At 46.2% G+C, this 21,136-nt stretch overlaps 2 protein-coding genes across 12 annotated transcripts in view; one reads left to right on the top strand and one right to left on the bottom strand.

Moving 5' to 3' along the window:
• The window catches only part of LOC147103481 (nuclear receptor coactivator 7), a 432,740-nt gene that overhangs the window by 163,798 nt on the left and 247,806 nt on the right, over positions 1-21,136 (top strand). The gene's annotated exons all lie outside the window — the stretch shown is intronic.
• The window catches only part of LOC147103482 (protein phosphatase EYA3-like), a 93,000-nt gene that overhangs the window by 7,608 nt on the left and 64,256 nt on the right, over positions 1-21,136 (bottom strand). For 4 of the 5 annotated variants that reach the window (XM_085963099.1, XM_085963096.1, XM_085963100.1 and 1 more), the window contains 10 exons: positions 19,816-19,938; positions 19,162-19,250; positions 18,880-19,063; positions 14,107-14,246; positions 13,313-13,396; positions 11,212-11,301; positions 8,577-8,635; positions 6,127-6,287; positions 5,889-6,003; positions 4,995-5,116 (listed from right to left, as the gene is read on the bottom strand). In XM_085963099.1, coding sequence (XP_085819225.1) covers positions 4,995-5,116; positions 5,889-6,003; positions 6,127-6,287; positions 8,577-8,635; positions 11,212-11,301; positions 13,313-13,396; positions 14,107-14,246; positions 18,880-19,063; positions 19,162-19,250; positions 19,816-19,938 — 1,167 coding nt within the window. The remainder of the gene's footprint in view (positions 1-4,994; positions 5,117-5,888; positions 6,004-6,126; positions 6,288-8,576; positions 8,636-11,211; positions 11,302-13,312; positions 13,397-14,106; positions 14,247-18,879; positions 19,064-19,161; positions 19,251-19,815; positions 19,939-21,136) is intronic. The other variant, XM_085963098.1, reaches the window with a different exon arrangement.

The raw sequence follows: 21,136 nt of genomic DNA, 5'->3' as shown, positions 1-21,136 counted from the left end.
AAGGGACTGTGAGGTAGTCACTTATATACCTGGAATAGTGGGAGGAGTCAGCCGAGGCATGTCCAGACCTGTACCTAGTGGAATACACATAGACAGGTATAACAGTGGTTTACCACATTCACCCCTTGTTTAAAAATGAGTCCGGCGGGGTGAAGTGTATTTAAAAGTTCGTGTATTGGAGTCTCGCCAGAGGTCTTGTCTGCCGCTGTGATTGACGTGGCGACGGCAGGGGTGGTGGAGCTTCCGGCGTCGCGTCCCGTGTAGGCTGGGGCACTGGAGTGTAGTCCTCGTGGGTGACGGTCCAAGGCGAGCCGGCTGCTGGGGTTGGATATCGGGTCGGCGGGGGGGGGGGGGGGGGGGGGGTAATGGGTTACAGCGGTCCCAGAGGGTGTCGTGGGGGGGGGGGGGGTGGTAATGGGTAGTGGGTTACAGCGGTCCCCGAGGGTGCGAGGTCTCGTATGGAGACTGTGTCCTCCCGCCCGTCCGGGTACGCAATGTAAGCGTACTGGGGGTTGGCGTGGAGGAGGTCGACCCTCTCGACCAGGGGGTCCATTTTATTGGTCCTCACGTGTCTTCTCAGTAGTACCGGCCCTGGGGACGTCAGCCATGGCGGTAACGCTGTCCCCGATGTGGACTTCCTTGGGAAGACAAACATTTTCTCGTGAGGGGTGGCATTGGTGGCAGTGCAGAACAGTGACCGAATCGAGTGGAGCGCATCGGGGAGCACCTCCTGCCAGCGGGAGGCCCCTAGACTTTAAGGCTAGTAGGGCGGCCGTCCAAACTGTTGCATTCTCTCTTTCCACCTGTCCGTTCCCCCGGGGGTTGTAACTGGTGGTCCTGCTTGTGGCTATACCTCCAGCGAGCAGGTACTGGCGGAGTTCGTCGCTCATAAACTATGAGCCCCGGTCGCTATGGATATAGCTGGGGAAGCCGAACAGGGTGAAGAGGCTGTTCAGACATTTAATGACCGTGGCACTGGTCATGTCCGGGCAGGGGATAGCGAACGGGAAACGGGAGTACTCGTCAATGATGTTGAGGAAGTACACATTGCGGTCGGAGGAGGGGAAGAGGCCCTTTAAAATCGACGCTCAGGCGTTCGAAAGGGCGAGTGGCTTTTATCAGGTGGGCTCTGTCTGGTCTATAAAAGTGCGGTTTGCACTCAGCGCAGACTTGGCAGTTCTTGGTCATGGTCCTGACCTCCTCAATGGAGTAAGGCAGGTTGCGGGCCTTGATGAAGTGGAAGAACCTGGTGACCCCCGGGTGGCAGAGGTCATTGTGGAGGGCCCTCAGCCTATCGATCTGCGCGCTGGCGCAGGTGCCACGCGATAGGGCATCTGGGGGTTCATTGAGCTTCCCAGGCCGGTACAAGATCTCGTAATTGTCGGTGGAAAGTTCGATTCTCCACCTCAAGATCTTGTCATTTTTGATTTTGCCCCTCTGCTTGTTGTTGAACATGAAAGCAACTGAACGCTGGTCAGTGAGCAGGGTAAATCGTTTTCCGGCCAGGTAGTGCCTCCAATGACGCACAGCCTCCACAATAGCCTGGGCCTCCTTCTCGACCGCGGAGTGTCTGGTCTCCGGGCCCTGGAGGGTTCGTGAGAAGGATGCCACAGGTCTCCCCGCCTGATTAAGGATGGCGGCCAGAGCGAAGTCGGACGCATCGCTTTCCACCTGGAAGGGGATGGATTCGTCCACTGCGTGCATGGTGGCTTTGGCAATGTCCTCCTTGATACGGTGGAAGGCCGAGCGGGCCTCTGCCATCAGGGGAAAAGAGGTGGATTTGATCAGCGGACGGGCTTTGTCTGCATAGTAGGGGACCCACTGGGCGTAGTAGGAAAAAAACCCTAGGCACCTCTTCAGAGCTTTTAGGCAGTGGGAGTTCCATAAGGGGATGCATCCGGTCCGGGTCGGGACCGATGACCCCGTGTTCCACAACACAGCCAAGGATGGCGAGGCGGTCTGTGCGGAATATGCACTTCTCCTTGTTATATGTCAGGTTCAGAAGTTGGGCGGTGCGGAGGAATTTCTCGAGGTTTGCGTCATGGTCCTGCAAGTCATGGCCGCAGATGGTCACATTGTCCAGGTAAGGGAAAGTGGCCTGCAGCGCGTTTTGATCGACCATCCGGTCCATCTCCCTTTGGAAGACGGAGACCCCGTTGGTAACGCCAAAGGGAACCCTAAGGAAGTGATAGAGGCGGCCGTTTGCCTCAAAAGCAGTATACTGGCGGTCTTCGGGGCAGATGGGGAGCTGGTGGTACGCTGATTTCAGGTCAATGGTCGAAAAGACGCGGTACTGCGTGATCTGGTTGACCATGTCAGCTATGCGGGGGAGTGGGTAGGCGTCCAGCAGGGTGTAGCGGTTTATTGTTTGGCTGTAGTCGATGACCAGGTGTTGTTTCTCGCCGGTCTTAACGACCACAACCTGGGCTCACCAGGGGCTGGAGCTGCCCTCAATAATCCCCTCCTTCAGGAGCCGCTCCACTTCGGTTTTGATGAAAACCCTGTCCCCGGCACTGTATCGCCTGCTCTTTGTGGCGATGGGCTTACAGTCAGGGGTGAGGTTAGCAAACAGTGGGGGGGGGGGGGGGGGTGGGACTCTGAGTGTGAAGAGGTTGCATCTGGTGCGCGGCGGGCAATTTGGAGGCTGCTGGCTGTGGACTGTGAGTGGGGGGAGGGGGCCACCGTACGCCATCGTAACGCTTTTGAGGTGGCACTGGAAATCCAACCCCAGTAGAACGGCAGCGCAAAGTTGGGGCAGGACCAGGAGTTTAAAATTATTGAACAGTCCCGTCTACTACTAGTGTCACCACGCAGTAGCCGCCAATGTCCGCTGACTGGGACTCGGCGGCCATAGAAATCCGCTGGTGCGCAGGCAGGACTGGGAGAGAGCAATGCCGCACCGTGTCGGGGTGGATGAAGCTCTCTGTGCTCCCGGAGTCAAAAAGGCAGTTTATTGCATGGCCGTTTACTTTAACATCCATTTTGGACCGAGCTAGTTGGTGCGGTCTCGTTTGGTCCAGCGTAACAGAGGCCAGCGTAGGGGTCGGTGTGTCGCTGCGGGTATCAGATGGGGGGGGGAGTTGGCGGCCTGCTGCGTCCCGGCTGGTGTCCAAGATGGCGGCGTCCATGATTCCCATGTGGCTGGAGTCATCCAAGATGGCTGCTGCTGCAGTGGTTCGTACATGGCTGGGGAGGCCCAAGATGGCGGCCCACACGCGGCGCTGTTGGGGGCCCAAGATGGCGGCTCGCACGGCCCACACGCGGCGCTGCTGGCGTTCGGGGTGGCTTTGGCCTTGCAGACGCTAGCGTAGTGTCCCTTTTTCCCGCAGCCCGAGCAGGTCGCATTCTTCGCCGGGCAGCGCGCTCTGGGGTGTTTGGCCTGGCCACAGAAGTAGCATTTCTGGCCTTGGGATACTGCTGTCTGGCTTTGGGACACTGCTGCGGTGGTTGGGCCATTGTTGGGCTGTGGCTGGGGTGGCACGGTGCTATGGGGCTGTCCTACCGTGTCCCAGGTTGTCGTCCCCCGCGGCGTCCACGGTGCAGAGGAGTAGGCATCCATGCCCCGGTAGGCTGCGTCCAGCGTTAGTGCGATTTCGGAGGCTTTGTCGAGGGTGAGGTCACTCTGCTCCAGCAGTCGCTGTCGGGTGTAGTTGGACCTGTGGCCCGCTACGAAGGCATCCCGGATCAGTTCCTCCGTGTACTTAGTGGGCGTTACCGCCTTACACCCACAGGCCCGGCCAAGCACGGACAGTGCTTGGAGGTATTCCTCAGTCGATTCCCCAGGTTGTTGCTTGCGACTCCCCAGGAGGTGCCTGGCGTAAACTTCGTTCACAGGGCGCGTGTACTGGGTCTTGAGGAGCTGGAGGGCGGCTGTGTACGAGGTCGCGTCCCGGATGACTGAGTACACTCGGTGGTTCACCTTGGAGATCAGGACAGACAGTTTGTTCGCATCCGTTACGACCGCAGTGGAGGCAGTCAGGAATGCCTCGAAGCACATGAGCCAGTGAGCAAACTTGGTGGAAGCGTCCGCTTCCCGACTGTCCAGGTCCAGGCATGCTGGTGTGAGGATCTTCTCCATTATAAAAAATTTAGTTAATAAAATTGATGCGCCATCAATTACTCAAAAGACTGAGGTTAAGCGAGTAACAACCAGGCTTTTATTAACTAAAGAATGAAGGTCTAGTCTCGAGTGGTCGACCCGTCCAGAATACTAAGGGACTGTGAGGTAGTCACCTATATACCTGGAATAGTGGGAGGAGTCAGCCGAGGCATGTCCAGACCTGTACCTAGTGGAATACACATACAGACAGGTATAACAGTGGTTTACCACAACAACACAATGTTTTGGTCTCCTTATTTAAGGAAGGATATACTTGCATTGGAGGCAGTTCAGAGACAATTCACTAGGTTAATTCCAGAGATGAAGGGGTTGACTTATGAGGAAAGGTTGAGCAGGCTGGGCCTATACTTATTGGAATTTAGATGAATGAGAGGTGATCTTATCGAAACATATAAGATACTGAGGGGGCTTGACAGGGTAGATGCAGAGAGGATGTTTCCCCTCGTGGGGAAATCTCGAATTCGGGGGCATAGTTTCAGTATAAAGGGTCGCCCTTTTAGAACTGAGATGAGGAGGAACTTCTTCTCTGAGGGTTGTAAATTTGTAGAATTCTCCGCCCCAGAGAGCCGTGGAGGCTGGGTCATTAAATACATTTAAGGTGGAGATAGACACATTTTTGCAAGATAAGGGAGTGAAGGGTTATGGGGAGCGGGCAGGGAAGCTGCTTTGAGCCCAAGATCAGCCATGATCTTACTGAATAGCGGAGCAGGCTCGAGGGGCCAAGTGGCCTATTCCTGCTCCTATTTCTTATGTTATGTGTAAAGTTTAAAAAAAAAACCTAGTTAGTTTTACCAATGGTGCTGCATTTAATTATCTAGTAGGAAATCACCCAAAGACAATAACTAAAAAATAAAATTGAAAGCAAATCCCTTACCTATTTTTGTGGCACTGTAAATATTTTCAATCGGGAAAATTTCACCGAGTCCATACAGCAACACTTTAGCCAGAGCTGGAACTAGTTGTGTTGTAGTGACCAGGATATTAACGCAGTTTCTTCTGGAATAAAAAAAAAACCTCGAGTCAGTCGATTTAATTTTTTGAACATACATTACCGTCTTGTTCTTTTCCCTTTTTATCTTTTTTGTGGTTACCAAGGTGAGGAAGTTAGTGTTTAGGGAAAGGGATAATTTTTCATTTTGGCCAACCAGCGTCAACATCATGCACTTCTAGATCAAGTGTAACAAGATTGAATGCAGAATAGAGCCATCTCCTGCCCAGATAATGTACCATGACCATTCCCTCAGAACACTCCCCACTGCACAACTTGAAATTTCTCCACTTCTCATGTCAGCCATCCTTAAGCTCTCTCCAAGCAAAATCATAAGTGCTTAAATGTGGGTAGTTTTGTACTGGGGTCCACTGCCTACTAGAAACTAGACTGAAAGCTTCATATTAATTTTACTTAGAACCAGCAGACAGAGGAGTCGATTTTCATTTAAAATAATAGATGGAAAATTGTGTGCAGCACATGCCCGAATTCCCAATCTGCATTTCTGGCAGGCAAGGCTGCCCAAGAATGCAAAGTCAGCAAATTATCCTTTCAGTTTATTCCTTAAGCATGCTTCCACAGAGTCTACGCAAATCTGCTAAACATGTTTGTTAGCAGTAAAGCACTAGGCTTTGATCTGAACATATTCAGGTTTTCGAAGTTCAATAACTCTATTTGAATACCAGAGCACTGTTCAGATGTAGAATGCAGCAGAAAGATAAACACTCAGCAAAATCTCAAAACATTTTTTTAATTAACATTGTGAATCAATTCAGTTACCTTGACTGAATTAGCAATAGTGATTTCAATGCAGTTGCTAGCCAGGAGTCAGTCAAAACTTCTACATCAGCTCTTAACTGCTGTAAGCAATCCCTCTTGGCCGGATTGAGCAGCTCTGTTGAAATAAGTGACATATATTCATTTTTGTTATCTCCTTCACCAATGATTGTTGCAGCCATTCCGAGTGGAAAAATAATTCTCAAGGTGACTACTCACAACTTTGTCATAAGAAGTTTACCTCCGACATTTGTACTGTATGTGTTGTACATTTCTTTTACACGTCGATATCGAAAGGCCAGCTTTCTCATCCAATCAACACCTCCCTGAACACCGCCTCCTGAAGAATGGCTTGAACCAGACACTGATCCATGAAAGCCATCGGTAGCAAAGTTGTAGTTACTGAAACCAAAAAGATAAAATAGCTTAAAAGTTATTGTTCAAATGTTTTTAAAAAATCACTCTTTATTGCCTCATACCAGCTTGGGGGGAAAAGCTGGTTATTTTTGCAATTAATCAATCAACTTTTTGCATTTCTACAGCAATATTCCCCCACTTCTGCAAGTTTGATTTCTCTTGCTTTGTTGGATTCTTCCTTCACTCCCTGACCAAGTAACCAGTCGAGTGTTTCTACCTAGCCTCCTGGCAATGTCGCTTTTGAATAAGTTCCAAGAAGGCACTCAACAACACTACAGGTCTATTTAAAAACCTAGAACAAATTAATGAAATGAGAAGACCATACAGCCCATCAAGATCCATTCTTCCATAAATTGTTTCAATCTGGCCACCACAGACTCCACCCAATTTATTTAATCTCTTGAGGTAAAGCACTGCAAAGTTTTGTTCTGCCCCAAATCAAGGAAAACTCAAGTATACTGAACCATACAAAATATTCAGCTTTGGTTGCTTTCTACAGCACAACATTTCTATAATTACAACAGCTCAATAACAATTAGATTCTATTGAGAATTTCACCACATCAATGTACTGTACATTTAACTTCATCACTGACAAAAATTAGGCACTTTGTTTATGATGCATTACAGTAGTGGCTTCTTTCTATCATGATACATATGGGATTAAAAGTGAGGTACATGCTCAGAAAATGACCCAGGTTGATTTGATATAATAGCTATAGAATATAGACATTATGTCTGGTCATGGTACCCAAGCCATTCAAATTTAAATTCAAGCATCTTGTGGGTTTTTGTTTGTATAGGTATACTATTTACATTTGCATCTGCAGTATTTTGCTTTTGTATTATTTACAGTCTGTCTCAGTCAATTTTTAAATATAAAACAAATTCTCAGCCTGTCTTGCAAAAATAGACTAGTCCATTTAAACTCAGAGGCCACAGACACACTCTGGATGGGCAGCAAAAAACTTCCAAGTAAAAGTTAATATTCAGGGAACTTGTAACAACTGTAAATCTACAGTGTGTCATTATTTCTAATCACTTATCCATTTACTGTTTATCATAAGAAAAAGCTTAGTTCCAAAAGATGTAAAGTAGTTACAAGTTCTCTGAATACTAACATTTACATGGCGGTTTGCTGCTGACTACAGACTCTGTTTCTCTGGCCTACCTATCTTTCTCTGATGGTTACAGACAGACTACTCTTTTTTTTAAACAAGGTAAGGTACCTAAATATGCAAACAATCTGTGCCCAAATCAACAATCTATACAAGGCGAGAATAACTGGTTTCAAATTGATAAGCAAATACACTCCAGATGGACCCCAGTAAATGCTCGGTAATGACACCAAATCTTTTTTCCCTTTGCAGTGAGATTTTCTATCCCGCTGAATCACTTTACTTCTGCTTTCATCTTCTCCAGACAGCCCAGCTGAAATTGAACTCTTTTTAAATGGGGCTGGAAATTAAACAAACAGGATAGGTCAAATGTCCTATTACTTGTGTAAATGTATATCCCAGCGGGTTGCATTAACATTTATGTACAAGAAAAATAAATGAAGTGTACACAAAACTATGCAATTCATAAGAACAGGAGGAGGCCATTCAGCCCCTCGAGCCTGTTCCACGATTCATTTAGATCATGGCTGATCTGTATCTTAACTCCCTCTACCCGCCTTGGTTCTGTACCCTTAATACCCTTGTCTAACTAAAATCCATCAATCTCAGTTTTTAAATTTTCAATTGACCTCCAGCCTCAACATCTTTGGGGGAAGAGAGTTCCAGATTTCCACTACCCCTTTGTATGAAGAAGTTCAAAATATTGAAAAAGGGGAAAATTGTGAAAAAAAACTCTCAGACAGCTATCATTTCAACCACAACTGTGTGTCAGAGCACAACATTAATGCACGAGCAAGCAAGTCACAGAATCACAGAATCCTCACAGTGCAGATAGAGGCCATTTCGGCCCATCGAGCCTGCACCGACACATATCCCACCCTATCCCCGTAACCCCACGTATTTAATCCCCTAACACACATTAAGGGTCAATTTATCATAGCCAAATCAACCTAACCCGCACATCTTTGGACTGTGGGAGGAAACCGGAGCACCCGGAGGAAACCCACGCAGACACAGGGAGAATGTGCAAACTCCACACAGACAGTCGCCCGAGGCCAGATTTGAACCCGGGTCCCTGGCGCTGTGAGGCAACAGTGCTAACCACTATGCCCCCTTGTAAGACTTTAAACTGAAATGTAAAATTTCTAATATATTACGTTAAGTCTTGTCCATTGTCGTCAGCTGCAACATCCTCCACATGAACTTGATCACATTCCTGTTGAATAAGCAAGGCAAAAAGCATGAACTTGGAATTATGTAGATATCACTCAGGCTGCTAGTCTCCACATAATATTAAAGGCCTAACAAATGAACAGTGAGGAAGTCACATGGGTTTTGTGCCATTTAGCACTGACAACCCATGGGATTCTGTACTGTAGTGATCACAAGTTAGGATTTCCTATTATGCACATTATTCTTCCCCAGTTTCTGTGTTTGCATGCAGGCATAAAGAAAGCTCCATGTTTGCCTTGCAAGGACTGAACAGGAGTACAAAAACAGACTAAAAAAGCCAGTAGTACAATGTATATAGGTAGCAGGCCAAGATGGTTTGCCTATCAGTCACAAGTATGCACAAGGTCTGGGGTGGCTCAACCTTCAGTATTCCTTTTCCATCTTCCATGAAATTGCACAGCCTTTGCTCAGCACTGCCCCAAAAATCAAGAGGAGATATTTAAAAACCAGCACAAATCCACAATCTAGCATTCTATAGCAAAAGGTGTTAGTACAAAATAAACATGCAATTTATTTTCTAAATAAAATATGATATTTTTTCCTTTATGTACTTCATTCATCAAATGATTCCAACTTCTAAAGTTTTAGGTTAGAATTTCAAGCAGTATTTGACTTTTAAAAAATTTGTTTATGGGATCAGGGCGTCGCTGGCAATACCAGCATTTATTGCCCATCCCTTGTTGCCCTTGAGAAGGTGGTGGTGAGCCGCTGCAGTCCGTGTGGTGAAGGTACTCCCACAGTGCTGTTAGGTAGGGAGTTCCAGGATTTTGACCCAGCGACAATGAATGATCGGCGATATACTTCTAAGTCAGGATGGTGTGTGACTTGGAGGGGAACTTGGAGGTGGTGGTGTTGTTCCCATGCACCTGCTGCCCTTGTCCTTCTAGGTGGAAGAGGTCACGGGTTTGGGAGGTGCTGCCGAAGAAGCCTTGGCGAGTTGCTGCAGTGCATCTTGTAGATGGTACACTCTGCAGCCACGGTACGCCGGTGGTGGAGGGAGTGAATGTTTAAGGTGATGGATGGGGTGCCAATCAAGCGGGCTGCTTTGTCCTGGATGGTGTCGAGCTTCGAGTGTTGTTGGAGCTGCACTCATCCAGGCAAGTGGAGAGTATTCCATCACACTCCTTACTTGTAGATGGTAGAAAGGCTTTGGGGAGTCAGAAGGTGAGACACTCGCTGCAGAATACCTAGCCTCTGACCTGCTGTTGCCACAGTATTTATGTGGCTGGTCCAGTTATGTTTCTGGTTAATGGTGACCCCCCCAGGATGTTGATAGTGGGGGATTCGGCGATGGTAATGCCATTGAATGTCATGGGGAGGTGGTTAGACTCTCGCTTGTTGGAGATAGTGATTGCCTGGCACTTCTGTGGCGCGAATGTTACCTGCCACTTATCAGCCCAAGTCTGAACATCGTCCAGATCTTGTTGCATGCGGGCATGGACTGCTTCATTATCTGTGAAGTTCCAAATGGCGCTGAACACTGTGCAGTCATCAGCGAACATCCCCATTTCTGACCTTTTGTTGGAGGGAAGGTCATTGATGAAGCAGCTGAAGATGGTTGGGCCTAGGACACTGCCCTGAGGAACTCCTGCAGCGATGTCCTGGAGCTGTGATGATTGACCTTCAACCACCACAACCATCTTCCTTTGTGCTAGGTATGACTCCAGCCAGTGGAGTGTTTTCCCCGATTCCCATTGACTTCAGTTTTAGTAGGGCTCCTTGATGCCAGACTCGGTCAAATGCTGCCTTGATGTCAAGGGCAGTCACTCTCACCTCACCTCTGAAATTCAGCTCCTTTGTCCATGTTTGGACCAAGGCTATAATGAGGTCGGGAGCCGAATGGTCTTGGCGAAACCCAAACTGGGCCTCAGTGAGCAGGTTATTGGTGAGTAAGTGCCGCTTGATATCACCGTCAATGACACCTTCCATCACTTTGCTGATGATTGAGAGTAGATTGATGGGGCGGTAATTGGCCGGGTTAGATTTGTCCTGCTTTTTGTGGACAGAACATACCTGGGCAGTTTTCCATTGACAGATAGATGCCAGTGTTGTAGCTGCACTGGAACAGCTTGGCTAGAGGTGCGGCTAGTTCTGGAGCACAAGTCTTCAGCACGATAGCCGGGATGTTGTCAGGGCCCATAGCCTTTGCTGTATCCAGTACGCTCAGCCGTTTCTTGATATCACATGGAGTGAATCGAATTGGCTGAAGAATGGCTTCTGTGATGGTGGGGACCTTGGGAGTAGGCCGATATGGATCATCCACTCGGCACTTCTGGCTGAAATTGGTTGCAAATGCTTCAGCCTTGTCTTTTGCACTCACGTGCTGGGCTCCACCATTATTGAGGATGGGGATATTCTTGGAGCCTCCTCCTCCCGTTAGTTGTTTAATGGTCCACCACCATTCGTGACTGGATGTGGCAGGACTGCAGAGCTTTGTTCTGTTGATTGTGGGATTGCTTAGCCCTGTCTATAGCATGCTGCTTCAAAGTTTAGATTGAGAGACTTGAATATAAATATTTTCGGCATTCTAATATTTTGTTGCTAGCCGATATTCATTACCTCCAAGTCATTGAAAAACAAGTGTGTGTCAGCAAGGTCAAAAATCATTTCCTCCATTCGCAGCCCTAATGTCAATGCTGATGTTGGATCCTGCAAAGTAACCACAGTCAATCATTAGAGGCATCACATGCTATATAAACAGTGTTCCAGTTTTATTTAATTGAGAGAAAACAACAAAAAATTACATTTGTATGTGTTATTTAGCGGTGAAGGACAGTTGGAGCACTACAATTAGCTTCTGTGCCTCTGGACTGTAATGGGAGGACCGAGGGAAAGAAAAAGTCAAGGTTCCTGTTCCTGATCACTGTCCAGTGACTCCTGCTGGAAGATTCCTGAAGAACAGGAATAGGCTTAGCTACAATGCCCATGACCAAAAACATACCAACATTGTGTCTAGGTTTACATATGGAAAATGGTAATGTCCTATTTGGAAAGCTGGGGCCCATCAACCACTCACCAACACAAGCTGATGCTTCAGGAGAGAAAGGGAGAGAATTAGAGGCGCATTTAAAAAATACTTGTGTAATAATATGCACCATCATATTGTAAAACTGGAAATACTATCAAGTATATTTCATGAGACCATGGTGTTTAACTCTTATGTAACAGGCATGTAAAATGCAATGCTAACAGTTATTCTTCTTAGGCAGTCCCTCGGAACCGAGGATGACTTGCTTCCACACTTAAAATGAGTTCTCAGGTGACTGATGAGTCCAATGCAGGACCTACAGTCTCTGTCACAGGTGGGGCAGACGGTGGTTGAAGGGGCGGGTAGGTGGGGTGCTTGGGTTGACGTGCGTTCCTTCCGCTGTTTGCGCTTGGCTTCCGCTTGATCCCGGTGAAGAGACTCAAGGTGTTCGGCGCCTTCCCGGATGCTTCTCCTCCACTTTGTGCGGTCTTGGGCCAGGGATTCCCAGGTGTTGGTGGGGATGTTGCACTTTTTCAAGGAGGCTTTGAGGGTGTCCTTGAGGCATTTCCTCTGCCCACCTGGGGCTCTCTTGACGTGTCGGAGCTCTGAGTAGAGCGCTTGTTTTGGGAGTATCGTGTCGGGCATGCAGACGATGTGGCCCGTCCATTGGAGCTGATCGAGCATGGTCAAAGCTTCGAGGCTGGGGATGTTGGCCTGAGCGAGAACACTGACGTTGGTGCGCCTATCCTGCCAATGGATTTGCAGGATCTTGCGGAGGCAACATCGGTGGCACCTCTCCAGTGCTTTGAGGTGCCTGCTGTACATGGTCCATGTCTCTGAGGCATACAGGAGGGCGGGTATCACTACTGCTCTGTAGACCATGAGCTTGGTGCTGGGTTTGAGATCCTGGCCTTCAAACACTCTCTTCCTCTACAATCTACATTATAGAGGTTATAATCTACAACGGTGTGTCTCCTCCTTACCATCATTTTAATTTTAACCAGGTTTAAAGTGCTAGCGGTCTGTCTTTACCTGACCACCTGGGCATGTAGAAAGTTGTCAGCTGGCACAGTAAGCAGCTAGTCTTAGAGTTAATACCAGTTCAGCTCTGCTGCATTGTTTAACGTTGGAGTCTAAATTAGAGTGCTGGTGAGTAGAGCACTCATTAGTTTCACCATAAATCTGTAAATTTCTATTTAAAATTCAGAGAAATTTATGAAAATGATATAAGCAGATCGCCTGTGGCACTGATCACAGCAAGTTGGCGGATACGCGGTTTGAGAGAGACAGGTGTATAACAAAGTATTATTTGCCTTAAGTGCCTCTGTATGTAACTTGATGCGTCTCTAATAGCACAAGCTGCAATTGCTGTGGCTTCGTTGGCTCAATTGCCCCCAACAGGAGTTCAGCTCAATTAGCAACCGGATTGGCTTTCTTTATTAAAAACAAAAACGTTTTACTTCTGAAGTCAATCAAAACATTTTCTGTTAATGGGATAGTTTATCTGCATTTTGGAAAAGATTGCTTCTTTTTTTTTTTTTAAAAAAGTGTGCCAGAAATTTTTATGCCCAACACCTGAAGTACAATAGACATGTCAAAACTAATTCGTTGCAAATTTGTTTTAGTGTTGGTCCACCTTTAATACTTAGCTATTAAACCAGTTTTACATGAAGTTTTTTAGTCATTTCCTACCTTTCCAAATTTTTGTGCATACGACCCAGTAAGTAGTGAATGAAAGATGATAATGGTTTCATCCAAGTCCCACACAAACACACGCTGTAAAGGAACACAGGGAAAAAAATTCATTTTTTTTTTTTTTTTTCAAAAACACACGCAAGGGATAAGTTGCCATGCCAAATCTTCTGAAGTTGTGTGAAATAGCTATCCCAGCATATGTTTCTTTAACCATTCCCTCAGCAGTTCTGTTAGATTTCTTACTTTGATTTTGACCACCGTAGTTTGATCTTTCCATTCCTAACTATTTTATGCCAAGATGACAAACAGCAAGTTCAAGACACAGAGCAGGATGGCACTGAGCAGCCACTGTTGGCTCAGTCAATAGTACTCGTACTTCCGAAAGAGGGGAAAACATTTTCCAAAACACCATGGAAGAGAAGTGCATCAAAGGTGTTTTTAAAAACTCAGAAGTACTGATGGAATATGTAGCCTCTATTTTCTAGCAGCAGCTGCCACATTCGCAATATCTTCCTTAAATTATATATTTTTTTTAACTATATGGTCTGTGACAAGATAGTCTAGCTGATGTTTTCCCAAATTGTTCTCGCGAAAGAAATCAGGTCAGTAAAATAAGATTTCACTGCTGAAATGCATTTTGTAAACTATAGACGGTTCAGACTGGGTGCGGACAACCACTGATTTTTAATGAATAGTAACTTTACGTATGTCAAACAACAGATAGCAATACCCCTAAAACAATTACTGCCCCTTCCCCCCTCCACAAAAGTTTGGTCAAAACGTAAATGTACCTCCAGTTCGTTATCAGGTGGGGGCGAGGAACAACTCTTCTTTCCTTTCCCCCTGGATTTCCCACCTGGATTTTTACGAGATTGCTCCTCAAGCTCCTTTGCTATTGTTGGTGACAGATTTTGAACTGCACCAGAATCTCCTAAACACGAAAGAAAATCAAGCCAGTACTTGAGTCAATGTCATTTTAAATACATGCAATTCCTTTGAAAACCGACATTTTTACATTTCCTACTGCTGCAAAAACCCAAGTGCTAGCTTTTAAAGCTTTTCTGCTTTTTCAACCCAGATTTAGTCGATTCTCTCTTTAAAATTGATCATTTTTGTTACAAACAATCGGTTTTTTCTTTCAGACGATCCTCATCTACCATGTGTAGGTCTGTGGAGTTTTAACTTCCTTCAAATGCTACGAGAGCACTTTCTTCCAACAGCTTCACTTTCCTTTTGCACTACTGACCCTGTTCAGCAGACAGAGCCACAGAAATCCTGCTCCACTTTATACCAGATACTGGTTGTTTGCAGGCTCCACCATAAATTCATCGGCTCTCTTCTACCCCAATATCATAACATAACACCAAATTATGACAATGATGAACAAGAATCTGAGAACATTCACTATCACAGCAAAAGTGCAGCTTTTAGTTTGGATTTAAACTGGCCAGTAAATATCCTGTTTTCTAGGTTTTTTTCTCCACTTTTGGCGCATTTCTTTCATCTGCTATTGTAGGATTTACAGTATGCCAAAACCGAAATGATCCAAATTGTTCCTTTGGCTGCAAAACCCCCCCAGAGCCTCAAAATAACATTTACCGCCACCTACAAGAGTAGCAGCAGCCACTCCCATGAAATAACAACACTGCGTCTAAACAAAAAGTCCGGCTGTTACAATTTGGCCCTCTCCCAAGTAGCTTCATTAATGATCATGGCAAACTGCAATTTTCATACATGCTCCTTGAGTTGAAACTTACAATTTTAGAATGTACCATGACTCAGAGTTAACAATCAACCCTTTTGTGGTAAAACTGTACATAGAATTAATTCCACCACATCCATCTTCTGAAGTGAAGTGTCAAATTTAGCCACACAAAACACTCTCTGCAATCAACTAATTTACAAATCAGATTTGTTTACAGGTGAGGTATTAAACAAAACAATACAGTACTACAAGCCTGGAGACAACCAATTGAAGCAGCCTGACAAGTCTCTTTATACAGGAAACTCTTTTGTATCCGGCACCGGCATTGGTGCCAGTTGATCAAAAAGTCCGGATTAGAGAGGTATACTTACCAAAGTACGAGGGCCCCGTACACGGCCACAGATCCAGGAACCCCGGTTGCACGGCCACAGATCCAGGAACCCCGGTTACACGGCCACTAATATATAGTAAAACTTACCTGAACCTACTCCTGCATTTTGCCGGATAAGAGAGATTTCCGGATTTAGGTGCCGGTTAAAAGAGAGTTTCCTGCAATTCTTTTTGCAGATACTGGCATGCAATGCTTCTTAGAAAGAAGTGCGTGATCTTGTTCTTCAGTGAAGAGAGTTGGGGGGAATTATGCAAGTGCCAGTTTAGAGATTACTATATCCTTATCCATCATGGCAAGGAAGCCAAACTGTGCAATATAAAAGTTTAACAGTAATGATTCCTTTGAAAGACAGGCACTCACTTTGAAATTCAGTCTGTCAAATTGGATTAACAATGATACAAGTTTTAAACGTAAAACCATGAAAATGACTACATTGGAAGATGAGGATCATAAATATGCATTGACTGGGTTCAGCATGCAGCTTCGCTCCCAAGCCAGCTTTCATTTTGAAAACTTTAGTTGCTTTTAAAGCTATGGAAACAGAGGAAAAGGGAGAGGTAAACACTGAGCCCAATAGTGCAATAACCCAAATACAAAAGCAAAATACTGCGAATGCTGCAAATCTGAAATAAAAATAGAAAATACTGGAAATTACAGTACAATAACCCAGTTTGCAACCATCGTCAACACCTTCACCGAAGCGTACGAGAGCGTGGGCCTTACACTAAACATCCGTAAGACAAAGGTCCTCTATCAACCTGTCCCCGCCACACAGTACTGCCCCCTGATTAACAAAATCCACAAGGCCTTGGACAACGTGGTCCACTTTCCATACCTCGAGAGCCTACTGTCAACAAGGGCAGACGTCGATGACAAAGTCCAACACCGCCTTCAGTGTGCCAGTGCAACCTTCGGTCGCCTGAGGAGGAGAGTGTTTGAAGACCAGGACCTCAAACCTGGCACTAAGCTCATGGTCTACAGAGCAGCAGTGATACCCGCCCTGCTGTATGCCTCAGAGACATGAACCATGTACAGCAGGCACCTCAAAGCACTGGCGAGATACCACCAACGCTGCCTCCGCAAGATCCTGCAAATCCATTGGCAGGATAGACGCACCAACGTCAGTGTTCTTGCTCAGACCAACATCCCCAGCATCAAAGCTTTGACCACGCTCGATCAGCTCCAATGGACGGGTCACATTGTTCGCATGCCCGATACAAGACTCCCAAAACAAGCACTCTACTCGGAGCTCCGGCACGGCAAGAGCCCCCCAGGTGGGCAGAGGAAACGCTTCAAGGACACCCTCAAAGCCTCCTTGAAAAAGTGTAACATCCCCATCGACACCTGGGAATCCCTGGCCCAAGACCGTACAAAGTGGAGAAGCATCCGAGAAGGCGCCGAACACAGAGTCTCTTCGCCGGGAGCAAGCGGAAGCCAAGCGCAGGCAGCTGAAGGAGCACACGTCAACCCAAGCACCCCACCCACCCGCCCCTTCAACCACTGTCTGCCCCACCTGTGACAGAGATTGTAGGTCCCGCATTGGACTCATCAGTCACCTGCAAACTCATTTTTAATGTGGAAGCAAGGTCGGTTCCGAGGGACTGCCTAAGAAGAAGGGACAGCTAATGAAACAAATGTGGTCTTGTTGGTTCATAAAACATTGCATGTATTGGAGTGACTTCACAGGCTGGAAGATAGTGAAAAGATGGATTCATTACCCCTGGATAGTTTTTTTTCCAAAATTAGAAGTAAAATTGAAGAATCTAAGTTTATTCATTGTGGCACTAGACATTTACCTGGCACCAAGATGGTGGGAAATTTAAAAGTGTTGGAGATTATGCAGAAGGGGGACAGTTGCAATTTTGCTTTTAGTAAATAATTCCTTGGTGTGTGACCTGAGTCAGCCTTTGCTGGATGACCTCTGTCTACAGGGAACTATTAGTGTGGTAACTATGTCAGTGCACTGTTGTCCTTGTTCCATACCCAAAGACAGACTGCTATTTTCTATAGTATTAAAAAATAAAGTCCTCACAGCAGTGCCTAAAGTAGATCCAGGTCCATATAAAAGTCCAAATTGCAGTTCTTTTCCTGCTGGAAATTGGGTTCAGAGATGCACATGCATTGCATAAGAAAGGCACATACAGCACACAGTATTACTCATGATTCTGGGCATCTCCCAACCTGATTTTTGTTAAGTAAACAATAGGAAATGGGAGACTTTTTTCATCAAGTTTGGGAGGAGAATCAATTTTTAGCCAGTTCACTACCCCCACCCTCCTCAAAAAAAGAAATACACGAATTTATTGGTGGAAATTTATCAGTGGAAATCAGTAAAAACTGACTTTAACGGTCCCTACACATACTGATAGGCATCCATTTAATAAGAACTTTACTTCCAAATGGAGAGAGATTGGGAAATGTTGGTGTTCAGAGGAACCTGAGTGTCCTTGTACACGAATCACAAAATTAACATGCAGGTACAGCAAGCAATTGGCAAAGCAAATGGTATGTTGGCCTTTATTACAAGAGGATTTGCGTATAAGAGCAAAGACGTCTTACTGCAAATATATAGGGCCCTGGTGAGAACACACCTGGAGTATTGTGTACAGTTTTGGTCTCCTTACCTAAGGAAGGATATACTTGCCATAGAGGGAGTGCAACAAAGGATCACCAGACTGGTTCCTGGGATGGTGGGATTGTCCTATGGGGAGAGATTGAGTAGACTAGGCCTATATTCTCTAGAATTTAGAAGAATGAGAGGTGATCTCATTGAAACATGCAAAATTCTTACAGGGCTTGACAGGGTAGATGCAGGGAGGATGGTTTCCCTGGCTGGGGAGTCTAGAACCAGGAGTCACAGTCTTAGAATGAGTCGGCCATTTAGGATTGAGATGAGAAATTTCTTCACTCAGTGGGTGGTGAATCTTTGGAATTCTCTACCCCAGAGGGCTGTGGAGGCTCAGTCGTTGAGTATATTCAAGGCAGAGATCGATAATTTTTTGAATATTAAGTGAATCAAGGGATATGGGGATAGTGCAGGAAGTGGAGATGAGGTAGAAGATCAGCGATGACCTTATTGAATGGCGGAGCAGGCTCGAGGGGCCGAATGGCCGACTCCTGCTCCTATTTCTTGTTATGTTCTAGGAGGACACGACTACTGGAGCAAAGGAGAAGACTAGTTTTAATGTAAATGAAGTGCTCCCCTAGCATTTTTCTTTGGGAGGGCAAAGAGTGTTAAATATTATTCTTAATTACCTTATCATCAGTCCAAGGCTCAACATGTTCTTTGCCCCCCCACCCCACCTCCACCCCGCGATAACTAAAAAAAAGCTAAAATCTTTGCAAAGTCAGTATCCTTTTAAGAGATTTACGCAGTAACACATTATGCACAAAGCTTTACAGTTGCACGATAATACTGTAGCTTTTAATGGTCCAGCTTCTAAACAGAACTGTACTAAAACACATTACCTGATTGGAAACCCTGGCCTGTTGGACTGGAAACCTCTGCTTGCATTTTTTGCATCTGGTAGGTGGCAGTTGTTGAAGTGCTGCTGGCAGGCAAAGAGTTTGGAGTCACTGTGGTTCCATAATTTGAATTGGGAAAATACGGCACATATTGGCTTTGTCCAAGAGATGCGTAGGAAGGATAATCCTATGTAAACAAAATGGATAGGGGCAAAACATAATTTTATTTTTTTTTTTTTAAAAGTGGTTTCAAAATATAATGATAGAAAAAAACACATTACCTACCTGATTAGAACTGCTGGGAGTTACAGCACTGGTGACAACAGTAGCAGCAGCAGCGCCAGAATAAACACCAGTTCTTGGGAAACTTGTGCCTGTCAAAAATAAAAGTTAAAGCACTTCCAAAAAATATATATAAATAGGTACACACATGCGTATGCACAATATATCTAGTAAACCCCAAGATTTAAAACCCATTAAAAAACTGAAAGAAAAATAGAGGTTGTCCATCGCAGGAGGTAGGGAGGGAGCGAGAGATCAGGACTTGGGAGATCTGACATCGTGGGAGGGAGGGAGAGATCGGGGCGAGGGAGGTCGGCAATTGTGTGGGGGGGGGGGGGGGGGGGGCGGGGGGAAGACAGGCCATGATCGGCAGAGGGGAGGCTGAAGGCTTCCTTGAGAGGCCGGGATGGGCCACAAGGAGTGCTGTAAAAAGCACTTCCCTTCTTGAGCTGGCTGTTCCCACCTCCCCCTTTTAATGCCGCAGCGGGAATTAAATTTAAATCAGGTTCCCAAGCAGATTTAAATGCGTTAATGAAGTGTCTCGCACAACACATGTAAGAAAGATTTTTAATTTCCATCCCCACCCCACCCCTGCCCCCGAACGACTGTCATGGCGAAGGGGCGGGGTTAATATCGAGGCCTGCGTCATACTTTTACCTTGAACAGGATATGTGTAGTGTGCTGGACTGGTTTGGTTTGAGCTAAACCCTGTACTGTAATTGAGGTATCCAGGCTGACTGGGTGATCCATCTTCTGTTTTCACACCAGGCCACAATGCACCTAAGATTAAAATAACAATTATCCATTTATGACACTTTTACATGGCACAAGATTACCAAAAGCAAAAACAAATAAGCGAATGAAAGTGCTTGATGTAAACCAAATCTCCCTCAGGCGCAATATATCTTAAGGGGGCTGTTCTGCAAAACATTACAAAAATCGTTCAAGGTTTCAATCTACTGGATCCCACAGTAACTGTATTTCTATACTACCATAAGATTAATTATTTAAATGATTAAACATTTTTAAACACAATTCACAGTCAGGAGCAGTCGTGCAGATCTAAAATTCAGAAGAGTCCAAACGTGGAACTTTTAAAAATTCATTCATGTGATATGGGCGTCGCTGGCAATGCCAGTATTTATTACCCATCCCGAATTGCCCTCGAGAAGGTGGTGGGGGTGAGCCACCTTCTTGAACCGCTGCAGTCTGTGTGATGCGTCGTAGCGGTTTGGTACAACGGAGGGTCTCGCTAGGCCACTTCAGAGGGCAGTTAAGAGTCAACCACATTGCTGTGGGTCTGGAGTCACATATTGATTTGATTTAATTTGAATTAATTACAGGGTAAGTCATGGCAGGACAAGCTCGGCCCCATGGCATGCTCCTCCTGCACTATGTGGAAAATCAGGGACACTTCCTGTGTCCCTGACAACCATGTGTGCGGGAAGTGTATCCAGCTGCAGCTACTGGCAGACTGAATTGCGGCGCTGGAGCTGCGAATGGATACATACTGGAGCATTCGCGATGCTGAGGACGTCGTGGATATCACGTTTAATCAGTTGGTCACACCGCAGGTAAAGGCTGCACAGGCAGGAAGGGAATGGGTGACCGCCAGGCAGAGTAGTAGGTGCAGGCAGGTAGTGCAGGGGTCCCCTGTGGCCATCCCCCCTCAAACAGATATACCGCTTTGGATATTGTTGAGGGAGATGGCTTATCGGGGGAAAGCAGCAGCAGCCAACTTCCTGGCACCATGGGTGGTTCTGCTGCACAGGACGGGAGGAAAAAGAGTGGGAGAGCTATAGTAACAGGGGATTCTATTGCAAGGGGTTTCTGCGGCCGCAAACAAGACTCCAGGATGGTATGTTGCCTTCCTGGTGCAAGGGTCAAGGATGTCTCGGAGCGGCTGCAGGGCATTCTGGGGGTGGGGGGGGGGGGGGGGGGGGGGGGAGGTGAGGAGGGTGAACAGCCAGTTGTCGTG

Source organism: Somniosus microcephalus, chromosome 20 (genome assembly GCF_052327205.1).
Source record: "Somniosus microcephalus isolate GS21.2 chromosome 20, FLI_Smic_1.0, whole genome shotgun sequence".
Classification (NCBI taxonomy): Eukaryota; Metazoa; Chordata; class Chondrichthyes; order Squaliformes; family Somniosidae; genus Somniosus; species Somniosus microcephalus.
This window is presented reverse-complemented; position numbering and strand designations above follow the sequence as displayed.